General features: G+C 35.4%; 1 protein-coding gene across 13 annotated transcripts in view; it reads left to right on the forward strand.

Annotated features, from left to right (window-relative positions):
* Window positions 1–26,213, forward strand: part of LOC105475772 (Tax1 binding protein 1) — a 91,121-nt gene that overhangs the window by 13,921 nt on the left and 50,987 nt on the right. For all 13 annotated transcript variants that reach the window (XM_071094959.1, XM_071094962.1, XM_071094968.1 and 10 more), the window contains exons 3-5: window positions 2,708–2,810; window positions 12,044–12,231; window positions 15,859–16,017. In XM_071094959.1, coding sequence (XP_070951060.1) covers window positions 2,708–2,810; window positions 12,044–12,231; window positions 15,859–16,017 — 450 coding nt within the window. The remainder of the gene's footprint in view (window positions 1–2,707; window positions 2,811–12,043; window positions 12,232–15,858; window positions 16,018–26,213) is intronic.

Here is a 26,213-nt window from a genome sequence, read left to right on the forward strand (position 1 = left end):
GGGAGGCAGAGGTGGGCGGATCACGAGGTCAGGAGATGAAGACCATCCTGGCTAACACAGGGAAACCCCGTCTCTACTGAAAATACAAAAAATTAGCCGGGCGTGGTGTCGGGCGCCTGTAGTCCCAGCTACTTGGGAGGCTGAGATAGGAGAATGGCGTGAACCTGGGAGGCGGAGCTTGCAGTGAGCCGAGATCCGCCACTGCACTCCAGCCTGGGCGACAGAGCTAGACTCCGTCTCAAAACAAAACAAAACAAAACAAAAACAAAAACTTACCCAGCGTGTTTTTCTGAAATGTTAATCCTGTTTAAAAGGAATATATTGTGGCTTTCTCCCTTCTCTGTCATCCTTGTTTAATTTCCATTTTCTCATTTATTTTGCTGTTGCAGTAGTAACAAGAATGATGCCCACTGCTGTTGTAATTCTTCAAACTAAAGTATGTGACATATTCATTGCTTTAGTTTCTTTCTTAACATAGATACAGCCTCCAATGGTATCTGTGACTACAATTAACTGGTTAACTAGATTCAGGTGTATCTCCTAGAAGCAATATATTTTGGCAGTTTTAGATAACTGGCTATTTTGTCCCATTGTCTGAAGTGTTGCCATGTTCTCCCTGCCATTTTTCAATATTTGAAAATTGCTGTTATCAACTGTAAGTGTAATAATTTTCTTTTTGCTTGGTAATGGTGGACTAAAAGACAAGATTTCTTGTATTTCAGTGTATCCTGTAGCATTGAGAAGCAAGTTCTAGCCCGGTGACCAGGAAAATAAAACAGAGAATCAACCTTTGGTTTGGACACGTTATGGTTTATTGACCCTTCTAATTAGATTTATTGTTATTGCAGTGGACTCCTACATAATTTCCTGATGTTCATCTTTTGTGTTCCTTCCAGTACTGTCCACTCTAACATACTTTCATGTGGGAGCTTGATATAAGACAGTTACATCCCAAAGGAGCCCATTCCCTATGTCTTTCCAGGTTGAGAGACTTCTACATTTATTTTTTATGTATGCCTAACATGCCGCTCTCTAAGTGACTTAAGAACTATTTAGTTTTCCTTACTTAAAAGCAGTTTGAAGTGTAGTTCTGTATTTCTGACTTTTTGCTTAGGATTGTATCTCACCCCCCAACTTCTTGGTAGGCTCAGTTCTCAGGCTGCTAAGAAGCACTTATGTGATAGGCACTGTGCTAAATACTCTACAGGGATGATCTCATTTAATACAGACACAACCTTTAGAGGCTGTTTTTGTTATCAGAGGAGAAAATAGAAATGAATAACTTGTCCAAAACCATACAGCTAGCAAATGATCTGTTCTGGTATTCTGACCTCACACTCTATGCTCTTAATTATTACAAAATACTACACCTATAATAACTACCATTCATGGAGTGTTTGCCATGGATTAGGCACTTCACGTGCTGCTTTTAGGTTCATTATGTTATTTAATTCTTCCAACAACTGAAAGGAAAAACTGGCTCAAACAGGTGAGGTAAATGACTTGTTCACTGATTCCTTAGGTTTCATATCTGTAAAGAGATGAATAGTGTCAAGTGTTTTTTACCTTGACACAGAACAGAATAAATTGTAAGATTTGTCCCAGCATGCAAATACACCAGAAACCAAATTTCATGAAACACTTACCCTTAATGTACTCCAGTACTTTCTCTTCTATATAATTACAAAATAAATGCCAGTCATGAACCACTAAATTGGTTTTATCACTTCCTACTGGGTTGTAACCTGTAGTTTCAACCATTCTTTTGGAGGCTAAAGGTGACAAGGTTTATCCAGCTTCAGCATTCTGTTGTCTATAATCAGGCCAATCAGAATCCTAGGTATAATCTAACCTTTTGGCTTATGCATAAATTTTTGTAATATTACTGGCAAATGGATATCTAGTACCTGTTTTAAACATCTCTAGTTTTCAATATTTAGCATGGCATAGTCCATCTGGAAAATACGGATTGAGATATGTATATATTCATGTTGTAAGTAGAAAATGTGTTATTTGAGACATGGATGATCTATCTGTATATATATAAACATCTTGGTGCTAAAGGTCTTTTTACAAAATTTGCCAATTGGCTGTAGGCAAGGCTTGCCAAAGATGAGGGATTAGTGAATTTAGTGAATTTAGAGGGAGGCAGATGTCTAAGTAAAACAAATAAAACACTTAAATTGGAGGTATAAATTAAGTTTTTTGAATTTTGATATATCTGAAAATTCTTCAGAGGTGAATTTGTAACTCATGTCTAATGTTTTAAATATTAATTTCTTTAGTCTATAACTCCCTCAGTTGTTGGATCTACTAGACATTCAGTATGTGCCACCTTTGAAAATAATACTCTGTGGTCAATAAAAAATAAATAACAAGTATTTAAAAACTCACTGTGTTTAGTGAAATTAAATTTTAATCAAAACAAGTTTTTATATTTGATCATGTGGATGGATTATCCTTGAGAAACTGGAAGCAAATTCCTTTTTAATACAGTAGAAATTCTACTATTCAATTTATGTAGATTTTTATAGCATTAGGCTGTGGTTTAATTTAAAAATAATTTGACATGCTTGTTAAAATACTCAAGATTTGTAAACATATTAAATGTATATTTTAACTATAAAATACAATTTAAAAAATGCTGTATGAGCCTAATATTAAACTATTTGCTTATAAACCTGCCTTTTTTGTTATTTCCCTTTAGGTTGGATGGAGTACTGCTCGTGATTATTACACGTTTTTATGGTCCCCTATGCCTGAACATTATGTGGAAGGATCAACAGTCAATTGTGTACTAGCATTCCAAGGTAAGGACTGAAAACTGCAGAACTCGATGAAACTGGATGTCTTATTGCCGTTAGAGATGTTGTACTCCATTGTAATGATTTGTTCAGGTATGTCCAGGGTACCAAAGTTGAATTAATTTGTGTCTTTACTTAGCAAAAGCCCTAAGAATGTAACTGTCTAGTGTAGGCCACATGATGTTTTATGTAGACATTTAAAAGTTATTGGTTGTTGTCTTAACTTTCACTGAAGAGTGGGTTTCTTTTTAGATATTAATTTTTGGGGATTTTTTTTTCAAGTGAGAAAACAAACAATAGTGATAACAGATATTAGAATAATGTAACAAAAAAGAGGTGAGGAAATAGTCCAGATGAAAACCACAAAAATGATTAACAGAACTTGTAGTTATTTGAATTCTGTCATGTGTAAGTTCCTTTATTATAAAATGGATATAAAGTAATATAAAATTCATTTTTGTGTTAGCTTGGCATTATTTACAAAATTTTAAAAATACTCTTATTCAGGTAATTCTGACATATGCTACAATATGGATGAACACTGAGGATGTTATAAGTCAAATAAACCAATCACAAAAAGAAAAATACTGTATAATTCCACTATATGAGGTACTTAGAGTAGGGATAGACACAGAAAGTAGAATGGTGGTCCGCAGGGCGTTCAGGTTCCCTCAAGGGAGGAATGGGGAGTTATTGTTTAATGGGGGTAGAGAGTTTCAGTTTTGAAAGATGAATTTTGGAGATAATGTTAGTTGCACAACAATATGAATGTGTTTAACATTGAACTATACACTTTAAAATGCTTGAGATAGTAAATTTTATGTGTTTTTTTACCACAACTTAAAAACTTGAAAAAAAAAATAACACTTATTCAGAGATCTATCAAAGAATTTGCTGCAGAGTAATTTTGTATTATAATTTTACTGACTTTAGGGTTGTATTAAAGTGAATTCTTACTCTTGTGTATGTCATAGATTTCTTTTGGTCTGGTGAAGTTTGTGGACTCTGTCTCAGAATAATATTTTAATGAATATAAAGTAAGACAAAATTGCAAAGAAAACCAATTATATTGAAATAATTATAATATCACAATAACAGATTTTTGATATATTAATACATGTGCTTCAAAATCTGTGTAACAAGATGTATTTTATTGGCAGATTTAATCGCTGCCATGATTTCCAAGTAAGATAACATTGAGATACCTGTAACAATTGTAATGTGGTATTAACATATAAGTAATTCCTGTTGGTGACAAAAATCACAAATACTGATAATCAAAGTAAATGCTGAAATTTTAGTTAAATGTTGGTAAAAATAAAAATATAATGTTTCTACCATTAAAGTTGATGGATGACCTGAATTTTCTTTATCCTTTGACCCCAGGTTGAACATTCTCTAAAACTGCCTCTTTGCTATTGAGAACTTTATTTGCCTTTGTGTTTAAAAAAAAAATTCTAGGACTTTATTGCTCTTCCCTGGGACTGGCTATTAATAATTAAGACTTTTTCCTCTGAGTTTCTCATATGTTTAAGCAATGGGCTCTATTAAGAATGTTCTTATGTTAGCAGAAAGAAGTTTACATTTTATGAATCATTACTTTAAAAAAAATGTGCTCGGGATTATGAGATGAATGATTTAAAATAAAGTTTATTGTCTCACACATTTTCACATATTTTAATTCAATTTAAAAATCGTGTAAATCTTTTTTGTTTGAGCCGGAGTCACACTGTGTCACCCAGGCTAGAGTGCAATGGTGTAATCTCAGCTCACTGCAATCTCCGCCTGCTGGGTTCAAGCGATTCTTGTGGCTCAGCCTCCTGAGTAGCTGGAACTACAGGTGCTCACCACCACGTTTGGCTAATTTTTGTATTTTTAATGGAGACGGGGTTTTGCCATGTTGGCCAGGCTGGTCTCAAACTCCTGACGTCAGGTGATCCACCTGCCTCGGCCTCCCAAAATGCTGAGTTTACAGGTGTGAGCCACCATGGCTGGCCCTAAATCTTTAAAATGAAACCTCAAATCATTTCTCCCTTATCTGATCTGGTTTACCATCTTCAGAATGTTAAAAATTAAATTTGTTTTAACAAACTAAAAGAAAAGCCTCTAAAAAACCAAACTATACTAAAATATTTATTTAATGAAAATACTTTGTTAGCATGCAAATGCTTACTTCAGAAAGGAACTAAAAAACAGTTTGAATTTGGGATAAACATTTCTAGTATTATCGATTTCTTTTTTTTATTTTTATTTTTTTGAGATGGAGTCTTTCTCTGTTGCCCAGGCTGGAGTGCAGTGGCCCGATTTCAGCTCACTGCAAGCTCCGCCTCCCAGGTTCACGCCATTCTCCTGCCTCAGCCTCCCAAGTATCTGGGACTACAGGTGCCCGCCATCACGCCCAGCTAATTTTTTTTGTATTTTTAGTAGAGATGGGATTTCACCGTGTTAGCCAGGGTGGTCTCGATCTCTTGACCTTGTGATCCTCCCACCTTGGCATCCGAAAGTGCTGGAATTACAGGCGTGAGCCACCACACCTGGCCAAAAAATTTTTATAGTGATCCCTCCCTTGAGTTTTAGCTTTTGTTATAGTTGCTAAGAGAGAGCATCAGCCTGTTTTAAGGGCAGCATAACTTGAAGCCTATGCACATAGCTTTGGTATAGTGATTTCCAAATATAACTGTAATTTGGAATCACCTGAGTGCTTTAAGACATGCAGAAATTTATGTCCCACCTCCAGATGTTGTGATTTAATTGGTCTGTGGTATGGCCTGGGTTTTAGAATTTTGGAAAGATCAACAGGTGATTCTGTTATGTTGAAGTTTGGGAACCAGTGGCATGGCAGACAGTTTTCAGCAAATAATTGTTAACATTATCTAATTGATTGGGAGGCCGAGACGGGCGGATCACGAGGTCAGGAGATCGAGACCATCCTGGCTAACACGGTGAAACCCCGTCTCTACTAAAAAATACAAAATAACTATCCGGGCGAGGTGGCGGGCGCCTGTAGTCCCAGCTACTCGGGAGACTGAGGCAGGAGAATGGCGTAAACCTGGGAGGCGGAGCTTGCAGTGAGCCGAGATCCGGCCACTGCACTCCAGCCTGGGCGGCAGAGCGAGACTACGTCTCAAAAACAAAAACAAAAACAAAAACACATTATCTAATTGATAGGGTCTTATCTAAGTTAAAATGTCCTGTTTTTTATCAGGCAATATCTGACTTGGATTTTGGTGACATGTGCAGAGCAGCCTTCTAAAATAACTAGGCTCAGATTAATCAGCTTCAGATGGTTTAATTTAAAAAAATTAATAAACTTTTTTGGAGCAGTTTTAGGTTTACAGAAAAAATTGAATGAAAAGTAGTTCTCTTGCAATCCCTTACACTACCCTTCCCTGCTTTCCTTAATTTTAACATCTTGTGTGCTCCATTTGTTACAACTGATGGACCAATATTAATACACTATTATTGTCTGAGTTCATAGTTTACGTCAGGGTTCACTGTGTGATGTAAATTCTGTTGATTTTGATGAATGTATGAAGACATATACCTACTGTTGCAGTATCATAAAGAACAATAACTTCACTCCCCTAAAAGTCTCCTGTGTCCCACCAACTCATCTCTCTTTCCCTCCTCGTAAAACCCTGGCAACCAGTGATGTTTTACTGTCCCCACAGTTTGCCGTAAAATGTCGTAGAGTTGGAATCGTATGATATGTAGTCTTTTCATATTGGCTTCTTTTACTTAGTAACATGTGGTTTAAATTCCCTCATGTCTTTTAGTGGTTTGAATAGCTCATTTCTTTTATTACTGATTAATATTCTATTGAATAGATGTATCATAGTTTATTAATCTATTGAAGGACACCTTGGTTGCTTCCACGTTTGGCACTTACTAATAAAGCTACAATAAACACTCTTGTGCAAGTTTTTGTGTGGATGTAAGTTTTCATTTCATTGAGTAAATACCAGGGAATGTAATTAATTAATTGTATGATAGGTTCAGTTTTGTAGGAAACTGCGAAACTGTCTTCCAAGTGGCTCGTACCATTTTACATTCCTCCCTGCGATGAATGATGAGAGTTCCTGTTACTCCACATTTCAGCAGCATTTGATGTTTTGGATTTTGGTGGTCTGTTTGTTTAAAAACTTTTTTCCACTTTATTCTGAATTTTGCATATGTTTGGTCTAAACATTAATTGGCACTGTGAGTGCATGGAGCTTGCATATATAAAGATATTTCCTTATATTCTGTGCCAGGAAACCAATATGCAGAGGATAAAACTTGTAGTGTAATATGGGCAATGATTTAGGTCCTCATAGATGTTTTTGGATAAGGAAATGTTATAAATTATATATGTAGTTTATCTTTTAAAATGGCTTTTTTTAGATAATAAAATTTAGGTGTGTATTGGAACCAGTTTTGTTATGTTTAAAACTTCTTTCCTAACAGCTGTTGTTTTATTTTTAATCATTTTTATTGTGATTGGTTTCCTCTTAAAAAATAAGTTAACTGCCAGGTTAACTTATTTTTTTAGTGGTGACTCACACCTGTAATCTCAGCTATTTGGGAGGTTGAGGCAGGCAGATGGCTTGTGACCAGGAGTTAGAGACCAGTGTGGGCAACATAGCGAGACTCCATCTGTTGCAAAAAAAGTTATTTAATGTGTTATAGTGACTATTGCATTTGTTTATTAGGGACTTAGCAATAAGTTTAAAAGTGGTTAAAAGAGAGAGAGAAAAAGCATCCAGTTTATTTCTGTTAATACTTCAAAAACATTTTTGGGCCAGACGTGGTGGCTCACACTTGTAATGTTAGCATTTTATGAGGCCAAGGAGGATGGATTGCATGAGCCTAGGAATTTGAGACCAGCCTGGGCAACTTGGTGAAACCTTATCTCTACAAAAAATATCCCCAAAATTAGCCAGGCATGGTGGTGTGCACCTGTAGTCCCAGCTACTTGAGAGGCTGAGGTGGGGAGGATCACTTGAGCCCAGGAGGCTGGGGTTGCAGTGAGCCGAGATTGTACCACTTCACTCCAGACTGGGCGACAGAGTGAGACCCTGTCTCAAAAATTCATGGGCACTAAGCATAAATGCAATATGTTTTACAAGTTTCTGAAAATTCAACAGTTCATTTTTATTTTGAGTTTTGAAATTCAGAAATAAAAGCATCTGCCTGCCTAGAACTTTTTTGTTGCGTAAGGAAGTCAGGGAAAGCTTAGTCATCAAATATTAGAGTTATAGAAGGGCTTTCAAGCATAATGCAAATCACTTTGCTCATTTTGTGGATGAGTCATGAGAATCCTGGAATGCGAAACCCGAAACATCTAACAGTACCTAAACGTGATTGTTTTCCTAAATGAACCCTTATTTATTTATTATAATCTTGTTGAACACTAAAGGCACAGTCTGTAAAATTCGACTCGAAAATTTTGTTTTTACTTTTTCCGATTTTATTTTCAGTATCTATCTGACAACAGTTTTTCCAGGCAGCTTTAAATTGCAGCTCTGAATAATTAGGTCTATCTCAAATGGTTTTGAACCATATTTTTTAGCAGTTTATTTTAGTGAAGTTTTTGTTTTTTAAAGAATCAGACCTTGAGGTCGGGCGCAGTGGATCACGCCTGTAATCCCAGCACTTTGGGAGGCGGAGGTGGGTGGATTACCTGAGACCAGTCTTGCCAACATTGTGAAACCCTGTCTCCACTAAAAATACAAAAGAATTAGCCAGTCGTCGTGGCGTGCGCCTATTAATTCCAGCTACTCGGGAGGCTGAGGTAGGGGAATTGCTTGAAGCAGGGAGGTGGAGGTTGCGGTGAGCCGAGATCAGGCCACTGCACTTCAGCTGGTGACGCAGCGAGACTCCGTCTCAAAAAAAAAGAATCAGACCTTGAATACCTAGTTTGTAGAGTTTCTAATGTCTTGATGCCAGAGCTGATTAATTATGCTGTATATTTGTTTTCTAGTTAAGCTTTTAAGTAAGCCTAGTGGCTATTTGGAAGTTGGTATGAATTAGTAAGTTTTTAGTAGAGATTAGGAGGGTGGATTTTTAGAAACCTTAAAAATGTATATTGCCAGATACATGTCTATGATATTTGCTTATTTAAACTTTGTATTTTGAAGTAATTTTAGATGTAAAGAAAACTTGCAAAAGTAGTTCACAGAATTTCTGTATGCCCTTTGCCCAGCTTCCTCTCATGTGAGCATCTTGCATGACGATGGTACATTTATTTAAGAAAACAGTAGTTTAATAGTGGTATAGTACTATTGACTAAAGTACAAGCCTTACTCAGATTTCACCAGTGCTTCCATTACTGTTCTTTTTCTGTTCTTAGATCCAGTCCCTAATCCCTCTTTGCATTTAGTTGTCATGTTGTCTTAGTCTCCTTGGTTTCTCCTTATCTTTCATAACCTTTACTTTCTTGTAAAGTACTGTTAGCATTTTGTGTTGTTGTTGTTTGTTTTGGTAGTAGCTTGTCTCTCATCTTGGTTTTGCTCATTGTTTTCTCATCATTAGATTGAAGTTATGCATTTTTGGGAAGAATGCCATAGAAATAGTACTGTACCTTTCTCAGTACATTTTATCAGGGAGTATGTGATGTCCATATATCTTATTACTGGTTATAATAATCTTGATTGCTTAAGATTGTGTCTTCTGGGTTTCTCCACTGTAAATAAAGTTATTTTTTTTCCCCTTGTAATTAATGCATATTAAAAGGGAGCTACTTTGAGACTGTGGAAATATGTTGTTTCTCCTCATATTTTCAGCCACTAATTTTAGTATCCCTCCGTGCATCTTGCCTACGATTATTGCGGTGTTTGTCTAATGAAGTTCATTACTTGTATATTTATTAGTTGATCATTATGTTAGAAAGAATTGTCGTCTTCTCCATGGAATCATTAATTTCTTCTGTGAAATAAAGTCTAATACTGTATTTTTTTTTGTTACTTGTTTCAGCTTTAGCCATTGGAGCATTTCAAGTAGGCTCCTGTACTTTTTTTGACATGCTCCACCCCTCCTAATTTCTTTTTGTGGACTACTACTTCGCTTTAAAGTGCCACAAGAATTTATCTTATGTGATATATTGTCTGCCTGTCCTCTCTGTTTCTGGGAGACACAGCCTGTCTCACTGTGTCTCCCAGGCTCGAGTGCAGCGGCGTGATCTCGGCTCACTGCATCCTCTGCCTCCCATGTTCACGCCATTCTCCTGCCTCAGCCTCCTGAGTAGCTGGGACTACAGGCACCCGCCACAACGTCCAGCTAATTTTTTTGGATTTTTAGTAGAGACGGAGTTTCACTGTGTTAGCCCGGATGGTCTGGATCTCCTGACCTCGTGATCCGCTCGCCCCAGCCTCCCAAAGTGCTGGGATTACAGGCGTGAGCCGCCGTGCCCGGCCTGTCCTCTCTGTTTCTAAGGAGAACAGCCAGCTGTTTTTTAAAGAGTGAAATCAGGCGAAGTAGGTATAATAACTGAGGCTGAAAATTTCAAGGCATGAAAGAATAGCAAGCATAGTGATTATAGCTTTTGGGGTAGATATTAATAAGGTAAGATATTTATCTTTGTTTATTCGTTTCACAATTATTGAATGTTTTCTTTTTACAAGTCATTGTGGGGAATTCTGAATTTTTTAATATGTATATGCACAAATATATACACATACATGTGCCCTCAATGTGTATGTGTGGTATCTACGGTGTTTTAGAGGTCTGATGTAGTTGTAAGGCATGTACATAGTAACCAGTAATGTTAGGTTTACTGTGGAGGTATGTAGTTTTTACACTTGATCTTAGCCAAAAAGGCTGAGAAGCGATAGGAGATGTTTATTTTTTAATGTAAAAAGTACTGTGTGAGCTTTGAGGGGGAGGCAAAGATTAATTTTAAGTTACAATAATCCAGCAAAATTTAAAATGGAATAACAAATTGAGGAAAGAAGGGGGCAAATATTGAACATATTATTCTAGATACTATAAATATATTATCTATTTGTTAATATTTTGGATCTCTGAGACAGATAGCCTTTTTTTTTTCTTTAATTTTTTTTTGAGATGGAGTTTTGCTCTTGTTGCCCAGGCTAGAGTGCAGAGGCGCGATCTTGGCTCACTGCAACCTCCGCCTCACAGGTTCAAGCTATTCTCCTACCTCAGTCACCAGAGTAACTAGAATTATAGGCATGCGCCACCACCGCTGGCTAATTTTGTATTTTTAGTAGAGTTGGGATTTCTCCATGTTGGTCAGGCTGGTCTCAAACTCCCAACCTCAGGTGATCCACCCGCCTCAGCTTCCCAAAGTGCTGGGATTACAGGCATGAGCCACCACCCCTGGTTTTTTTTTTTTTTTTTTTTAACAGATTAAGAGCCTGTAGCTCAGGGAGGTTAAGTAAATAATAGTGGTAGAGCTGGAATTCTGAATAGAGCTGTGGGGTTCTAAAGCTTTTTTTTTTTTTTGAGACAGGGTCTCACTTTGTCGCCCAGGCTTGAGTTCAGTGGCACCATCATGGGTCATTGCAGTCTTGACCTCCTGGGCTCAAGCGATCCTCTCACTTCAGCCTCCCTAGTAGCTGGGACTACAGGCACATGCCACCACACCTGGCAATTTTTTGTATTTTTTTGTAGTGACAGGGTTTCACCATGTTGGCCAGGCTGGTCTGGAACTCCTGGCTCAAGTCACCTGTCCACCTTGGCCTCCCAAAGTGCTGGGATTACAGGCATGAGCCACTGCACTGGGTTCTAAAGCTTATTTTTACCATACTGCACTAGCAGACCTCATCTTCTTTTCTGCCTTCATATAGTTCACATGTGCAGCATATTCCTTTAGTTAATATCTCTCATTTACATGTAATGAATGTCAAATTGGAGGGAAGATTTCTTTAAATGACATATTCCCATCCCCACTCCCAGTCCTCAGTAGATTTTTATATTGGTTCTTCCCTTGCTTCTCCTCCAGCCTGTTTCCCATTGTAAAGTATATACTTGCTTCTCCCAGATGAGTGGGTTTTGCCCTAGAAGATACAAGGGGAAAGGATATTCTGGGAATATAAGCTTAAACCTAAGAGAAGAAAAATTTTAACTTTAAGGAGGAAGGAAGAGTCTAGTTTTGATAATTTGTGAAAGGAGGAAGGACATATCCCAGATACGTGCCAAGAACAGTGTGCGGAATGAGATACGGCAAGTATTGTTAAATTGAAATAACATGAATTTTATAATAGGAAGTTTAATAATTTTGTTTCTTAACTTCCTCTTAGGATATTACCTTCCAAATGATGATGGAGAATTTTATCAGTTCTGTTATGTTACCCATAAGGGTGAAATTCGTGGAGCAAGTACACCTTTCCAGTTTCGAGCTTCTTCTCCAGTTGAAGAGCTGCTTACTATGGAAGATGAAGGAAATTCTGACATGTTAGTGGTGACCACAAAAGCAGGCCTTCTTGAGGTTGGTGTTCACAGTGAGATAGTGATTCACTGATAACTTTAAGAACAGAGCTCATGTCGGTTGGCATTTTAAGAACTTTAAGGTTACGTGAGAGTTGCCACAAAGATCGAATGCTTTAACTTGATGCAGTGGCTCACGCCTGTAATCCCAGCACTCTGGGAGGCCGAGGTGGGAGGATCACGATGCCAGGAGATCGAGACCATCTGGGCTAACATGGTGAAACTCTGTCTCTACTAAAAATGCAAAAAATTAGCCAGGCGTTGTGGCGGGCGCCTGTATTCCAGCTACTCGGGAAGCTGAGGCAGGGTAATGGTCTGAACCCGGGAGGCGGAGGTTGCAGTGAGCCGAGATCGCGCCACTGCACTCGAGCCTGGGTGACAGAGCGAGACTCCGTCTCAAAAAAAAAAAAAAAAAAAAAAAAAAAAAAAAAAAATCCAATGCTTTTTAACTAAAATAGAGTGTCTTTTTTGAAATGCTTAAAAAATCTTTCGGCCATAATTATGCTGTTGGTTCCACTGTGGCAGGGACTGTCCCTAGGGCCTATCCTTATTTTGTGCATAGTAGATAGTGCAGTAAGTACCAATTGGGAGAGTTTAGGTCTAAAGCTTTCCTTACGTTCCTTTGCCTAACTTTTTGTGGTGGCGTAATCATTTCATTGTAGAATGTTACCAATTTGAGGATGAAGCTGCTTGGGATAATGGTATAAATCAGTAAATCTAACTGTAAGGATGTGAACTTGGTTTCACTACCGTGAGCGTTCTCTTTCTAAAGTGTGGCAGTGAGGCAGGAGAGCTTCCCAGTCTCTTAATTTAGATTGAGCATTTTTAGAATGATTCCTGTTGTTGTACTTCTGATGAAATGGATAAGCCTAGATTAACCATAATTTAAAAAAAAAAATTTAAAAAGCTATTTACTATTTACTGTTTTTGTAAATATAATATTATGGAGTCATGATAATGGCTTCAATATAAATTTACTGTGTAGATGGTCTAATAATGCCTTATGTATTAATTTTTAGTAGTCATTGACAGAGAAAATAGAGTGACATTCTTTTCTCATTTTAAGATCATATTTTTCAGTATCTTTATCCTATACCTAAAAAACTACAGCTATATTTGAGTTATTGTGATTAATTATATATAGTGCCCTCTATTATAATAGTAAGAAAAATAGCTTCTCAAATTGGTTCATTATACATTTTTGGCTAATTTATATTCATATTTCTTCTATTGCAGCCATTGCTTTTTTTTTATAGTTGGATAGATTTTTTTAACATGTAAATATTTAATGCCTTTGATTTTACTTTTATTTACCTCAAAGAACTGAGACTGGAGCAAAAAGACAAGAGGCTACAGATATAATACTTTTATTAGACAGTCAAACTAGGTTAGGAGGAACCAATCATTTTTTATTGTGAATTCTTTCATATCTTTCCTTCCCCTTTCCAGAAATTCCTCTCTTATCTTAAAGAAATGTAACTTTTATAGGGTGACTAAAACATTTTGTGGTGCAACTGCCTGATGATCAAGGTTTTTAGCTTTGTATTTGAATGCCAGTCAAAGATGCTGAAACAAGCCCAGATCTTAAGAATGCAGTTAGTATTTATACTGTAGCTTTTTGAATACTTATTAGACCACCCTCATTTCAGGGCCTCCAACAGAAAAGTGATGGGCATTTTGGCATTCACATCTATGTTGTACTTTTTCTTCAAGTAGATTGAGACATACTACATTCTGTTTCACTCCTTCCTACTTTGCAAAGGGTACTTTATAAAGAAAACGAAAATTGCTGTTTCTTAAGTATTTCTAAGATTAAATTTTTTTAACCAATATTTTGATGAGTCTTTAAAATCCCCACATTCATTAAAGTTTTTGTTTTATCTAAAACTGCACAAAATTAGTACAAATGTGAGACATTATCTGGGGCCCTGTTGACATTAAAAGTGATTAATGAGACATAATTTTGCCATGTGTGGACCTTGATTATATCCTAGATTAAAAAAAAAATTGGGGGAATAATGAGGGATATTTGACTATGGCCTATTGGGGAATATAAAATTATTCTTAATATTCTTAGCTATAATAATAGTGGTGGTTTAAAGCCACTGTCCTTATTAGGTGATGCTTGCTCTGAAGTATTTAGGAGTGAAGTGTCTGCAATTTCATTTCAAATGGCTTAGAAGAAAAAAGGATACATAAGCTTAAGTATATAAAGAGAGATAAAATAAACATGGCAAGATATTAATAATTAGTGAATTTAGGTGATGGATGTTTGGATGATCATTGTAAAATTTTAACTATTTTGTATTCTTAACATATTTCAAAATACAAAATTGAGGCAAGAAATGAGACATATACGTTCTTATCTAATTTGAATTCTTCTAAAATGTCTACTTAAGCTTTAGTGAACTCGAGAAAGTATATGTGAATTAAATAAATCACTGGAAAAGGTGATTCTTTTATAAAGTCTGTGTTGTGCTTTGTCAAGATATATCTTTATTTTTAAGCTGCCAGATAGTTTTGAGCCAGACTTAATGCCAAATTAATAATGATACTAACCTTTATGGGTAATATACTTGCCTGGTTCTAATTTTCTGTTGACTTTATTGAATGCCATTTATTGCAATCTACTTCAAATCATTTTTAAAAAATAGATAAGATATAAAAGAAATTCAATGATTGAATAAATAAACTTTTCCTGGCATTTTGGTTTGATTTGTTGGAATAGGTAGAAGAGTCATTCAGAAAGTTTGCAGCTATTCAACTTTGATAAGAGCCATTTTAGAATTTAATCAGTTTAATTTCATAATCCCATGACCCTGGAAAACCAATTTAGGGTATATGGAGGAAAAACATTTTACCAGTTAAATGTATAATACCACCTTTGTTAAGTCTTCCCTCTGAGTCTTCATTCTTCCTGTAAGAGAAATATTAAACTTTGTTTTACTATCTTAGGACCATTAATTTAGTAATATTTTAGAATATTGAAGTTCATATTTTCCTGAACTATTGGCTGTTCCTGTAAGAATCAGGTATATTGTTAATATATTGTTACAGTCTGCATGTTTGTCCTAAAATTTGTATTTTTACTTATGAAGAGTGTTTTAATTTAGCCAAGTAGAGGCCATTTTATATATAGAACCTATAAATTTCTTGATGTCTTAAAGAATCAGCACTTTCAATAGTAATTCCATAGATGAAGGCCATATATACCATATAAGTTTGTGATAGATTCAAAGATTTCCTATAGGTTTGCATTCCAGAAGAGGTACAACTTTTCCTCTCGGAGTATCTGATTATTACTGTGGATCAGAAAGTCCCGTAATTAACGGAAAAATTAATATGCCCTTTTTTTTTAGTTTTGATCTCAAAAATGATTAGCAGCCAACTTCATAATACAGTTCTCTCATTTTATATCTTCTTTTAATATTTTCTTCTTTGCTCAACCAAAAGAAGGTTTAAATTTATGATTGTTGAATTTTTCTAACTGAAGTCTAAGTAGGTAGAATGTAAAAGTTCTTTCTGTGAAAGTCTTCACTATTTTTTTTGGAAATGGAAAACTAAATTTGTAATAACATATTTTAGGATTAAGCAAAAAACTATTTAATTTGAGTTTTTTGCTTTATAGTTGAAAATTGAGAAAACCATGAAAGAAAAAGAAGAACTGTTAAAGTTAATTGCCGTTCTGGAAAAAGAAACAGCACAACTTCGAGAACAAGTTGGGAAAATGGAAAGAGAACTTAACCATGAGAAGGAAAGATGTGACCAACTGCAGGCGGAACAAAAGGTTAGTTGTGTCTTGTGTAACTGACTGAAGTTGATAGTATATTGCCTGAAACCCACCTTTTTAAAGAGCTGAACCAATTAAGTAAGCAAAAACCAGGTATTGAGAAAAGTAGCCTTTTAGATAGACATTTATACAAGAACAGGTCAGTTCCTATTAACCTTCTGCCACAGCTGCTTTTATGTTTGTAAGATGGTTAAAATACTTTTAGACTTTTGGTACCAGGCTTGTTGAGGTAGTCCCTGACAACTATTTCCAGATGTTTTACATCTAATTGTAGAATACTTGATAGATTTTTTGTTCTTGTTTAGAAATACAATTAGAAATGATAAGCACTGAATAAAGGAAAAATAGAATACATAAGTTAAAATTACTTTTCAAAAAAGTGTAATTTGGTGAAATAAGATGTAGCATTAGACAAAATTTTGAAATTTTTAATGGGAGAAATGTTATATTATCCTAAGAAACAAACTAGTTAAAGTTGGCAGAATTCCTTGAGCTAAGAAAGAGAGAGACAGGTACAATGCAAGCAGAAAACATTGTGGCTTCATTAGTAATAGAAATAGACTTGTAAGAAGCCAAAAACAGTGAAAAAACAGTTATCTAGTCATTGAATTGTTTAATATTTTCACAAGAAAAGCAATTTGTTCTGATGAAACTTACACAGACTGTGATCATACATATTACAGTCTCACTTATAGTAGAGCTGGTGGGATATACTTACGCCCATTGACAGTATTGAGCTGTTGTTTCCTGAGGATGGGGTCTGTTCTGTTATCCTTTTGTTCAACAAGGCCTCCAGCAATTGCTTAATAATTGCTAAATGAACTATTAGTCCTGTGATTCTCAAACATTTTTATACTCCAGTGGAGTGGTTATATATTGCACACCTGGGCAGAGATGTTATACAAGTAAGTCTTAAATTCTGAAAAGATTTTCCTTGCTTTGTTCTATTTGTTTGAGGATTGCTCTTTTGAGTTAGAGGGTAAACATAATGTCAAATACTGTGTACATTTACAAATCTCCTTATAAATGTCTGTGAAGTCTTCACTTCTATCTTTTCTATCATTAGTCTTTTTAGTTAAAAATATGCAAGTATTTGCCAGTTTTACTTTTAGTGTCCTGCAGCAGACTGTAGGACTGTAGGAGTAGGATTTTCCATTTGGTTAAGGAACTACTTTTTTTCATTTGAACCTTTCAAGCAGGTATACCAAATATTAAAATACAGTGAAATCTCATAATACGTGCCCTCCATGACTATTAGGACATTCAGCTAATTTTTTTTTTTTTTTTTTTTTTTTTTACTCATTTGTTGTAATCTCTTGCTGCTTTGTGTAGTTATTACTCTCTTTTTCTCCATTCTTTACATATATTTCTCATGATTTATACCTGGATTTGGCAGTTTTCCAAAGTGTAATGTCAATCTTTTTTTTTTTTCCCACTGTATTACAAGCCAGAGGGATCAAGGTGAGATAGATAACTCATGAAAAAGGCCCATTTCACCATGTCCTAAGCCCATGAGATCAAGAATATCCTGAAATGTGGCCTTTGGGGTTTTAACTCTGATTACTTTGAAATCCAAGAAAAGAATGGATGATTGTGCGAATAGGAATGGCAGAATGATAGACCTTCATTTATGTGAAATTACATATATATACACACGTCAGGCCATTTCTGTGGTTCATTTGAGTAGTAGCTGAAATTTAAACAGTCTCACATTCTCTGTCCTTTCCAGGTGATAAAGGGGTTAAGGACTACAGACAAGACTAAAGTGGTAGACTGAGGTCAGGGGATTAATGAAGCAAAACTTGTAGGAGATTGTGGCCTTGGTGCTCAGAAGAGGTCTTCAGCAGAAGTTTTTATGGCAACTCTTAAATCTTGATGACAGTCACTAATCTTGGAGGAGACCACTTCTCTGCTGCCATTCTTGCATTGGGGCATATTCTCTGGGAGGCACTTGAAAGTGATTTTTTAAATGATGCTCCATATTATAGAAAAGGTTGATAAAAGTACCTGGAATGGTACTTGATGCATGGGAGGTTCTCCCTAAATGTAAGTAGCTATTATTATTTTACTATTTTTCATAATATGAACCAGAGAATCATCAAGGAAGGACTAAAATATAAAGTGTCATCCGACAGGAGTGGAAATTCATAGCATTTCCCTCAGATTCTAAAAGTATAATGCATATATACTGTAACCAAAAAAACTAAGTTATAAAACATATGTGGTGACAGTTGTTTATTTCTGGGGATAAAACGTGTTTGCCAGGAGAGATAGTTCCTCTTTGTTCCTCTTTGTTACTAGTCAACGGACTTTTAGTTTTTTTATTTATTTTTTATTTTTTATTTTTTTATGAATTTGCTTCATATTCCAAAATTAGTCTCCTGCTGGGCTGCTACAGCTCCAGACTTTCAAACTGGTCTGGTTGGATGGCTTATAAAATCTGTGACATTTCTTGGCATTTGTTTTAAATCTGTTCCATGGTATGAATCCTATAGTAGTTCTAGAGGTCTTCTATTTGAGGTACTGAGTATATAAACTGTTGAATATCTGAAAGATTGTTCTGATGCATCATCTATAATTTCATTTAAAGTTTTATAATGGATACTCCATGTAATAAACAGAGACCTTCATTTTCTTCGTAATAGAAATTTATTGCATTTCGATTCTTTTATAAAATAATATGACTAGCTTATTACCTATTCCATACTTGACAAAAAATAAAAGTAAATTAAATGTCTGTAATTGTTTATTAATAAAATTTTTCATCTTTTATCACATTGACTTTTATCACTCTAAAGTGCTCTAATAATTAAAACTAAATGAAATTCTGATAATTACAATTCTTTAACTCAGTGAATTAAAAGAATTGGATATGTTGGGATTATTACAACAGATTGGTTTAAATTATATGTTTGTTTTTAATGTTATTTTATGAAATTGGCTGCTTGAAGGAATAAACTAGGATTACAAAGTAGATTAAAACTAAGACAAGATAATGTTTATAAATTGAGAAACAATAAATTACATATTGTATTTCCCCTAGATTTTTGTGGTATCTACTTCGTTATTCATGTACATTCTAGATTTGAAAAGTAACTATTATTAAGGATAATTTTCCATTAATTTCTGGTTCAACTGTAAGGGAAGATTTCTCCCCCCTCTCTTGAAAAAGGCTCATTAATAAAAATAACTCATATAACATCTAATAAAAGCCAGATGGTGATTTGAGTGCTTTACATATGTTAGCTAACTTCATCCTGTGAAGTAAGCAGTATCGTCTGTATTTTTCAGAGGTAGCCCAGAGAGGCTACTTACTTGTCCGTGATTGCACAGTTAGTAAGTGATAGAGGCTAGCAGTATGGCTCCATCAGTGCTTTTAACCACTACTCCATACTTCTGAGGGCCAAAGATGTGAGCTGATCTAATTGATTATTTTTCAAAACAGCTTTATTGAGATGTCATTTGTATATCATAAAGTTCACCAGTTTATACAATTCAGTGGATTTTAATGTATTTACAAAATCATGCAACCATTACCATAGTCTAATTTTAGAACAAATTCATCCCCAAAAGAAAGCTTTTACTTACTTGTGGTTACTTTCCATTTACCTTCCGATTCCTTCCCCCAGTCCCAGACACCCACTAATTGAAATTTCTGTATCTATGGATTTGTGTATTTTGGACATTTCACATGAATGGAATTATATAATATGTGGCCTTTGTGACTGGCTTATTTCACTTAGCCTAATGTTTTCAAGGTTCATCCATGTTGTAATATATATTATTAATTCATTCCTTTTATTGCCAAATAATCTATTGTACTGATGAGTATTTTTTAAAAACCCCATCTTTACATTTATCAAAGACTTCTGTGAAAATTAGCAGTTTGTGTGTTTCATTGTGTTCTCGTTTGTATTTTGGAGTGCTAGATACATATTGGAAATGGAAAGATTTAAAATTGAGGCTCAGAGAACCAATGATTTTGAATCTTGTTTTTCAAACAGGACTAAAAAGTGCTGTGCCCCTATTAAGTTTTTCAGTTAGTTTAGTTTATAATTTTTTGGAGCCTAAACTATGAATTGAGTTTTTTCATATAATTGTTTTTTCAACTTGAATAACAAAATGGATATGATGTACTTCAAGACATTTTTGAACTATATTATATTTGAGAATATTAAAGTAATATTGCCAAAACGATGTAATGGAGGAGGCTGTTACAAACTGTTAAATGTACTCATACTGTTTTGATTCTTAAGTTTCACAAACTGGGTAGGAGACATCACCAGGTATTTGGGAAGTATCATAGGTATAGGAGTGAGACAATGTGCAAGATCTCTTCTCTGGCTAGTGTGGACCTCTTAAGCTATCTTTATCTTCTTGGCTTTTTCTTCTCTAAAGTGTAAACATATTTCGCATTGTTGTAGAGTGACAGCATATACTCCAAAGAATAACTTGTCATCACATGGAGTTTTCCTTTTTATTCTCATTGAAATTGCTTTCAAAAGGTAGTCACTTAGTTTTTCTGAGTTCAGGCTTCCTCATGGATAAGTCGTCTAGTTAACAAGTGGCAAAGTTGAGAACCTGAAAAACCAAGATAGGTGTTTTTGTTGTTATATTACAATAGCTTATAATAACAGACGCAAGTGTGGTATGTCTCTTTATTCATCGAGTGTTTGTGGAATAAATAGGTAACAATGAGTTTTGGGGCTTGTGGCATTCTGACCAGTTTTTATTGTAGTCAAAAGAAGGATCTGAAGGTGACATTTTACTTCGGATATGGGATTTTATGGTCTTGAAAAGGATTAAAAAAACATATACTTAAAAACTATCATTCTTGGACAGTCCTGGTTTACTATATGTAAGCTATTTACAGTGTTTTCTTTTTATGCATCTTTAGTGTTTTTCTGTGGCCTTCCAGTTCTTTTAAGAAGTTTTAAAAAGAGCACTATTTTGCACTTTATCATTTTACAAATATTGTGGGTATTCTGGCATTTAAAGGGACGAAAATACCAGTTTGTAACAGCTAACAAATGAAAGATTTTGTATTACTAAAACTCAGCAGTCATTTGTCTCCCTCTAGCGATCACATAACTGTGCCACATTGCCCATTTACTTACCATGTTTTGATTGAAAACCAGAAAAAAATAGTTTAATACTTTTAAAATTATGTTTCACATTTTATGGAATTTGATTTACATTTATTTAAGATTGTCCTGATTATAATTTTAATAGAAAATCAATAGTTCCTGTAAAGATTTTGGGAAGCCTTTATTATCTTGCTTCATTGAGCCTGAGAAGCCATGGTAATACCTTTTTACTTCCAGGAAGAAATAATCCAAGTAAACTAAGACATGCCATTGATTGTAAGATACATCTCCGTTTCAGAAAGGATAAATTGTGGGAAAAAAATTAGCATATAGTTTTAGTACAGTAATGTAATGTCTTTGTGGATATTAGTCATTGAAATGGTTTTCTCATTTATAGAAGAAATTTTTCTTATCAGAATATTCTAGGATACATAATGGTATGGTTAGATGAAACTCATTGATAATACAATTGAAGGATCATATGTATTAAAAGTTTAAAGTTTAGAATTTTGAGTTGCGAGAACTTAAGTCAAATGGAGTTCTTTTTGATAAATGGAATTTTATGGTGGTAGCTTTGTAATATGTCAGCTTTGCTAGGCTGAACTTATTTTCCAGAGTTCCCTTCTCTGTAATTTGTTTAGGATGAGCCACAGGAGAGATTCTTGCATGAGATGAGGCAGAAGTGAAGCAGCAGCCATTTTGTAGCTTATACAAGTTGTGGCTTCTCTCCTGGCTCTCCTTGTTGGTATGAGGTAATAGTAGCCAGGCTGCAATTGCCCTACCTTCTGTGGAATCCTCTTTCAGTTTCTCCATCTCCTGGGTTAGGCCTGTCAGGAAGGACCCCAGCATGCTCAAGACACCTTGAGACTATCAGGGTCAGAATAAAAACCAACATGGACTTCAGTTTTCAGTCCATTCTGGTGGGCTTCAGCTGGTGATTGTGGATCCTATTTTGTTCTTGCTTTTCCCACTTTATAAATGTCTTTCTTGATTGCCTGCCTTACACAAACTAGTTCCAGTTTCTACCATTACACAAGATCAAATCTCTTAGTGTCTCTCTCAATCTGTCTGTTCGTCTGTCTTTCTCTCTCTCTCCAGCTGTTTGCTTATCTGGTTAAGCGCTTACTGATAAATTTACCATGTACATAATTCTTAAGGAGTTTTTAATGCAATTTCAAATTTGAAATTCTAGTAATGTACATTAACATTTAGGAAATTGAATTAACCATTTTCCCTTCAAAATGGTAGTGGCATCTTTTGGAGTACTAAAGTATTCTTCAGTGTATTGTAAGTAATTTTGAGGATTCTTATAAAGAACCAAACTGGTAAAATGCGTAGATAAAGATTTCTGTCTGGTATAATTTTCCTTCTGCCTGAAAGGACTTTCTTTAACATATTTGTAGTGCAGGTCTTCTGTCGATGAATTTGTTCAACTTTTGTATGTTGTGTTAGGAAAAGTCTTATTTTTACCTTTAGTTTTAAAAGAGATTTTTGTTGTGTATAGAATTCTAGATAGACAGTTTTTGTATTTGAGTATTTTAAAAATGTGGTTCTTCTCACATTTATTGTTTTTGATGAGAAATTCAATGTTGTCAGTATTTTTCTTCCTCTGTATTTAATGTGTTTTTTCCCTCTTACTATTTTTAGGATTTACTCTTTTATCATTGAATTTAAGCAGTTGATTATGTTGTGTCCTCTTTATTTTCTTTATTTTTTATGCTTGGGGTTCAGTGACCTTTTTGTATCTGTATACTTAGAGTTTTCATTAAATTTTGAAAATTTTAGGCCATTATTTCTTCAGCTGTTTTTTCTGTCTTTCCTGTTCTTCAGGGACTTGCGTACACATATGTTTTGTTGCTTAAAGTTGTTTCAGAGCTCACTCGTGCTTTTTTTTTTTTCCCACTCGTGCCCTTTTTTTTTTTTTTTTTGGTCTCTTTTCGCTCTGTTTTATTTTAAATAGTTAAATTTTGTATGTCTCCAAGTTCACTAATCTTTTCTTTGCAATATTTAATCTGCCATTAGTCCTATCCAGTGTATATATATTTTTTATTTCAGACATTGTCATTTTCATTCCTGGAAGTTTGATTTGAGTCTTTTTCATGTCTTTCATGTTTCTGTGTATACTGTGTTCAATTTTCTTCTAGCTTCTTGAACATATGGAATACACCTGTTTAAATACCTATTAACTTGATCATCTGGCTCATTTCTGTATCAGTTTTGATTGATTGGCTTTTCTACTCATTATGGGTTATATTTTTCTGCCTCTCTGCATGCTTAGTAATTTTTAATTGGATGTCATATATTGTGAATTATACCTTGCTGGGTGTTGGGGTATTTTTTATATTCCTAAAAATATTCTTGAGGATTTTTCTGGGATGTGGTTTAATTACTTGGCAACAGTTTGATCCTTTTGAGCCTTGTTTTCATGCTTTGCTTGGTGGTACCAGAGCAGCATTTTAGACTGGGGTTACTCTCTCCCCACTACTGAGGAAAGACTATACTGTAATTGTTCTCCCACGAATTATGAGTTTTTCCATTCTGGCTGGTAGGAATAACCACTATTCCTGGCCCTTTTTGAGTTCCAGGCACTGTTCCCTGTAGTCCTTTTTGGGTGATTCTTTCTCCAGCCTGGGTTAATTTCCTTACATGCATATGCTGTTCAGTAATCAGCTCAAGACTTGAGGGGGACTCCTTGCAGATCTCTTGAGTTCTTTTTTCTACATGATCCTTCTCTGGTACTCTGTCCTGAAAACTCTATTCTCCTTAGCTTTCCTAAACTCTCAGTTTCTCCCCATAACTCAGGGAGACCACTGGATTCTGCCTGAGTTTGCCCTCTTTGCCCTGTGGCCTTAAAAGTCTCTCTAGACAGTAATAAGTTGGAGCAGTTATAGAGGTGACCTGTGTTGTTTCTTTTCTTTCGGGGATCACTAACCTTTTATCCTGACGTCCAGTGGCTTGAGAGCTGTTCTTCATTCAGTTTTTTAGTTTTCAGGTGGTAGAGTTCATTCGGTTCTTGTTACTCTATCTTGGCACTATTTTAGTTGCATCTATTTGTGTGTTTTAGAGTTGCTATCAGGAGAAATGTTTATTTAGAGGAACCAAGATGCTCTTTCTCAACTGATTTGAATTATCTGGTATTCTAGGTACCCAGGTTTAAAAGCCTGTATGGTTTTTCTGCATGTATTTGGCGTTCCGTTCTTAGTTTTCTTTTCCATGGTACTCAAAGTAGCTGGTTCAGAAACTTTGTTACTGGTCTGTGTTGGAATGAAAAATGTACACTGCAATGTATGTAAATGCATTACTTCTTTCACTGAGAAAGTATTGCTGTGAAAAGCTATTAGGTGAACCCAACAGTGTGGTTAGCGATGTAGTTGATTTATATTTTTTACAAGTGTCTTGTCTTGATATAGCCTGGTAACTGTCGGTGGTCTAGTACTGTTCCCCTGGTCACACTCCTGAGTAGCTGCTTGTACTTTATGTTACTAGTTTAACAAACGTGGACTTTTATTTAATATGCTTTTTATTGGACTCAAGAATATAGATAGGTTCTGTAAAATTGTACCCAGGATTACTCAGTTGCAGATATAAAAGAAAGCAAGCATCCAAAAGCCAACCTATATTAATATCAATTGTCTTGATTTTTAAAAAATATGTACAGTTTGCCACGTGCGGTGGCTCATGCCTGTAATTCCAGCACTTTGGGAGGCTGAGGTGGGCGGATCACGAGGTCAAGAGATCGAGACCATCCTGGCCAACATGGTGAAACCCGTCTCTACTAAAAATACAAAAATTAGCTGAGTGTGGTGGCACATGCCTGTAGTCCCAGCTACTTGGGAGGCTGAGGCAGGAGAATTGCTTGAATCTGGGAAGTGGAGGTTGCAGTAAGCCGAGATCGTGCCACTGCACTCCAGCCTGGTGACAGAAGACTTCGTCTCAAAAAAAAAAAAAAGTATACAATTGGATGGTTTTTTGTATATTTACAGAGTCATGCCACCATCACCACAATTTAATTTTAGGATGGTTTTTATCATCCCCCAAAGAAACCTTGAGTCCGTTAACAGTCACTCCTTACATACCCTTGTCTCCATCCCTAGGTAACCATGAGTCTACTTTCTGTGTCTCTATATTTGCCTTTTTTTTTTTGCATTTGCATAATGATTTTGAGGTTCATCCATAGATCAGTACTTTGTTTCTTTTTATTGCTTAATAATATTCTGTATCTTGATGTAAAAAATTTTTTTTAAAATATAGAGACAAGGCCTCACTATGTTTCCCAGCTGGCCTCAAACTCCTGGACTCCAGCCATCCTCTCACCCCAGCCTCTCAAGTACCTGGGACTACAGGTGTGTGCCAGTGTGCTTGGCTCATATCTAGATTTTTGGTTTTTGAGGCAAATATTTTTCTGACAAGTGCTTTACTGTTTTGAGATCCTCTATCATATGTATTTGTTGCCCTTCAAATTGGCTGTTTTTGGATTAAGTGTACTCAGTATCGTAGCAGTGTTTGAACTAGCTTTATAATTTCCTTATTTTTGGCTTTTAGTTGCTACATTTTCTCTTCAAGAATCAGATATTTAAAGTAATTTGCAATAGTAGTTGAATTTGGGTATGATCAGTGGTGCATATCTTATACTTTATTACATAGCCAATTTAATTTTTTGTCTTAATGGCAGTGTATCAGATGGGTTACTTGATTTGAATACTAGTCAGGGATAAATCATGAATTAGAGTGAAGACAAAGCAATCCAACAGTGTAAAGTGTTTGTTGTTGTTGTTAATGTAACAGTCTATGTCATAAGTCATTGAAGTCTGGGGAGGGGAGCGCGGATTGGCTTTACATGATTAATCAGGGGCCTTGTTACCTTTTATATCATTCCACTGCCCACCCTTAGAGTCCTAGAGAATTTATGTCTTCATGATAGAAACTTAGTCACTGGCATATCCTGGTTTCAGCTGGCTGAAAAGGGGAAAGAGATCTTAGACAAGGCATGATCAATAATGTAAGTTCTAGAAGGTGGAAGTAATATATATAATTTCATTGATATTTAACTGATGATAATTTAGATAACTATAATGCATCACAAGAGAAGCTGGGAATAAAGTGTAG

Source organism: Macaca nemestrina, chromosome 4 (assembly GCF_043159975.1).
Source record: "Macaca nemestrina isolate mMacNem1 chromosome 4, mMacNem.hap1, whole genome shotgun sequence".
NCBI classification, from domain to species: domain Eukaryota; kingdom Metazoa; phylum Chordata; class Mammalia; order Primates; family Cercopithecidae; genus Macaca; species Macaca nemestrina.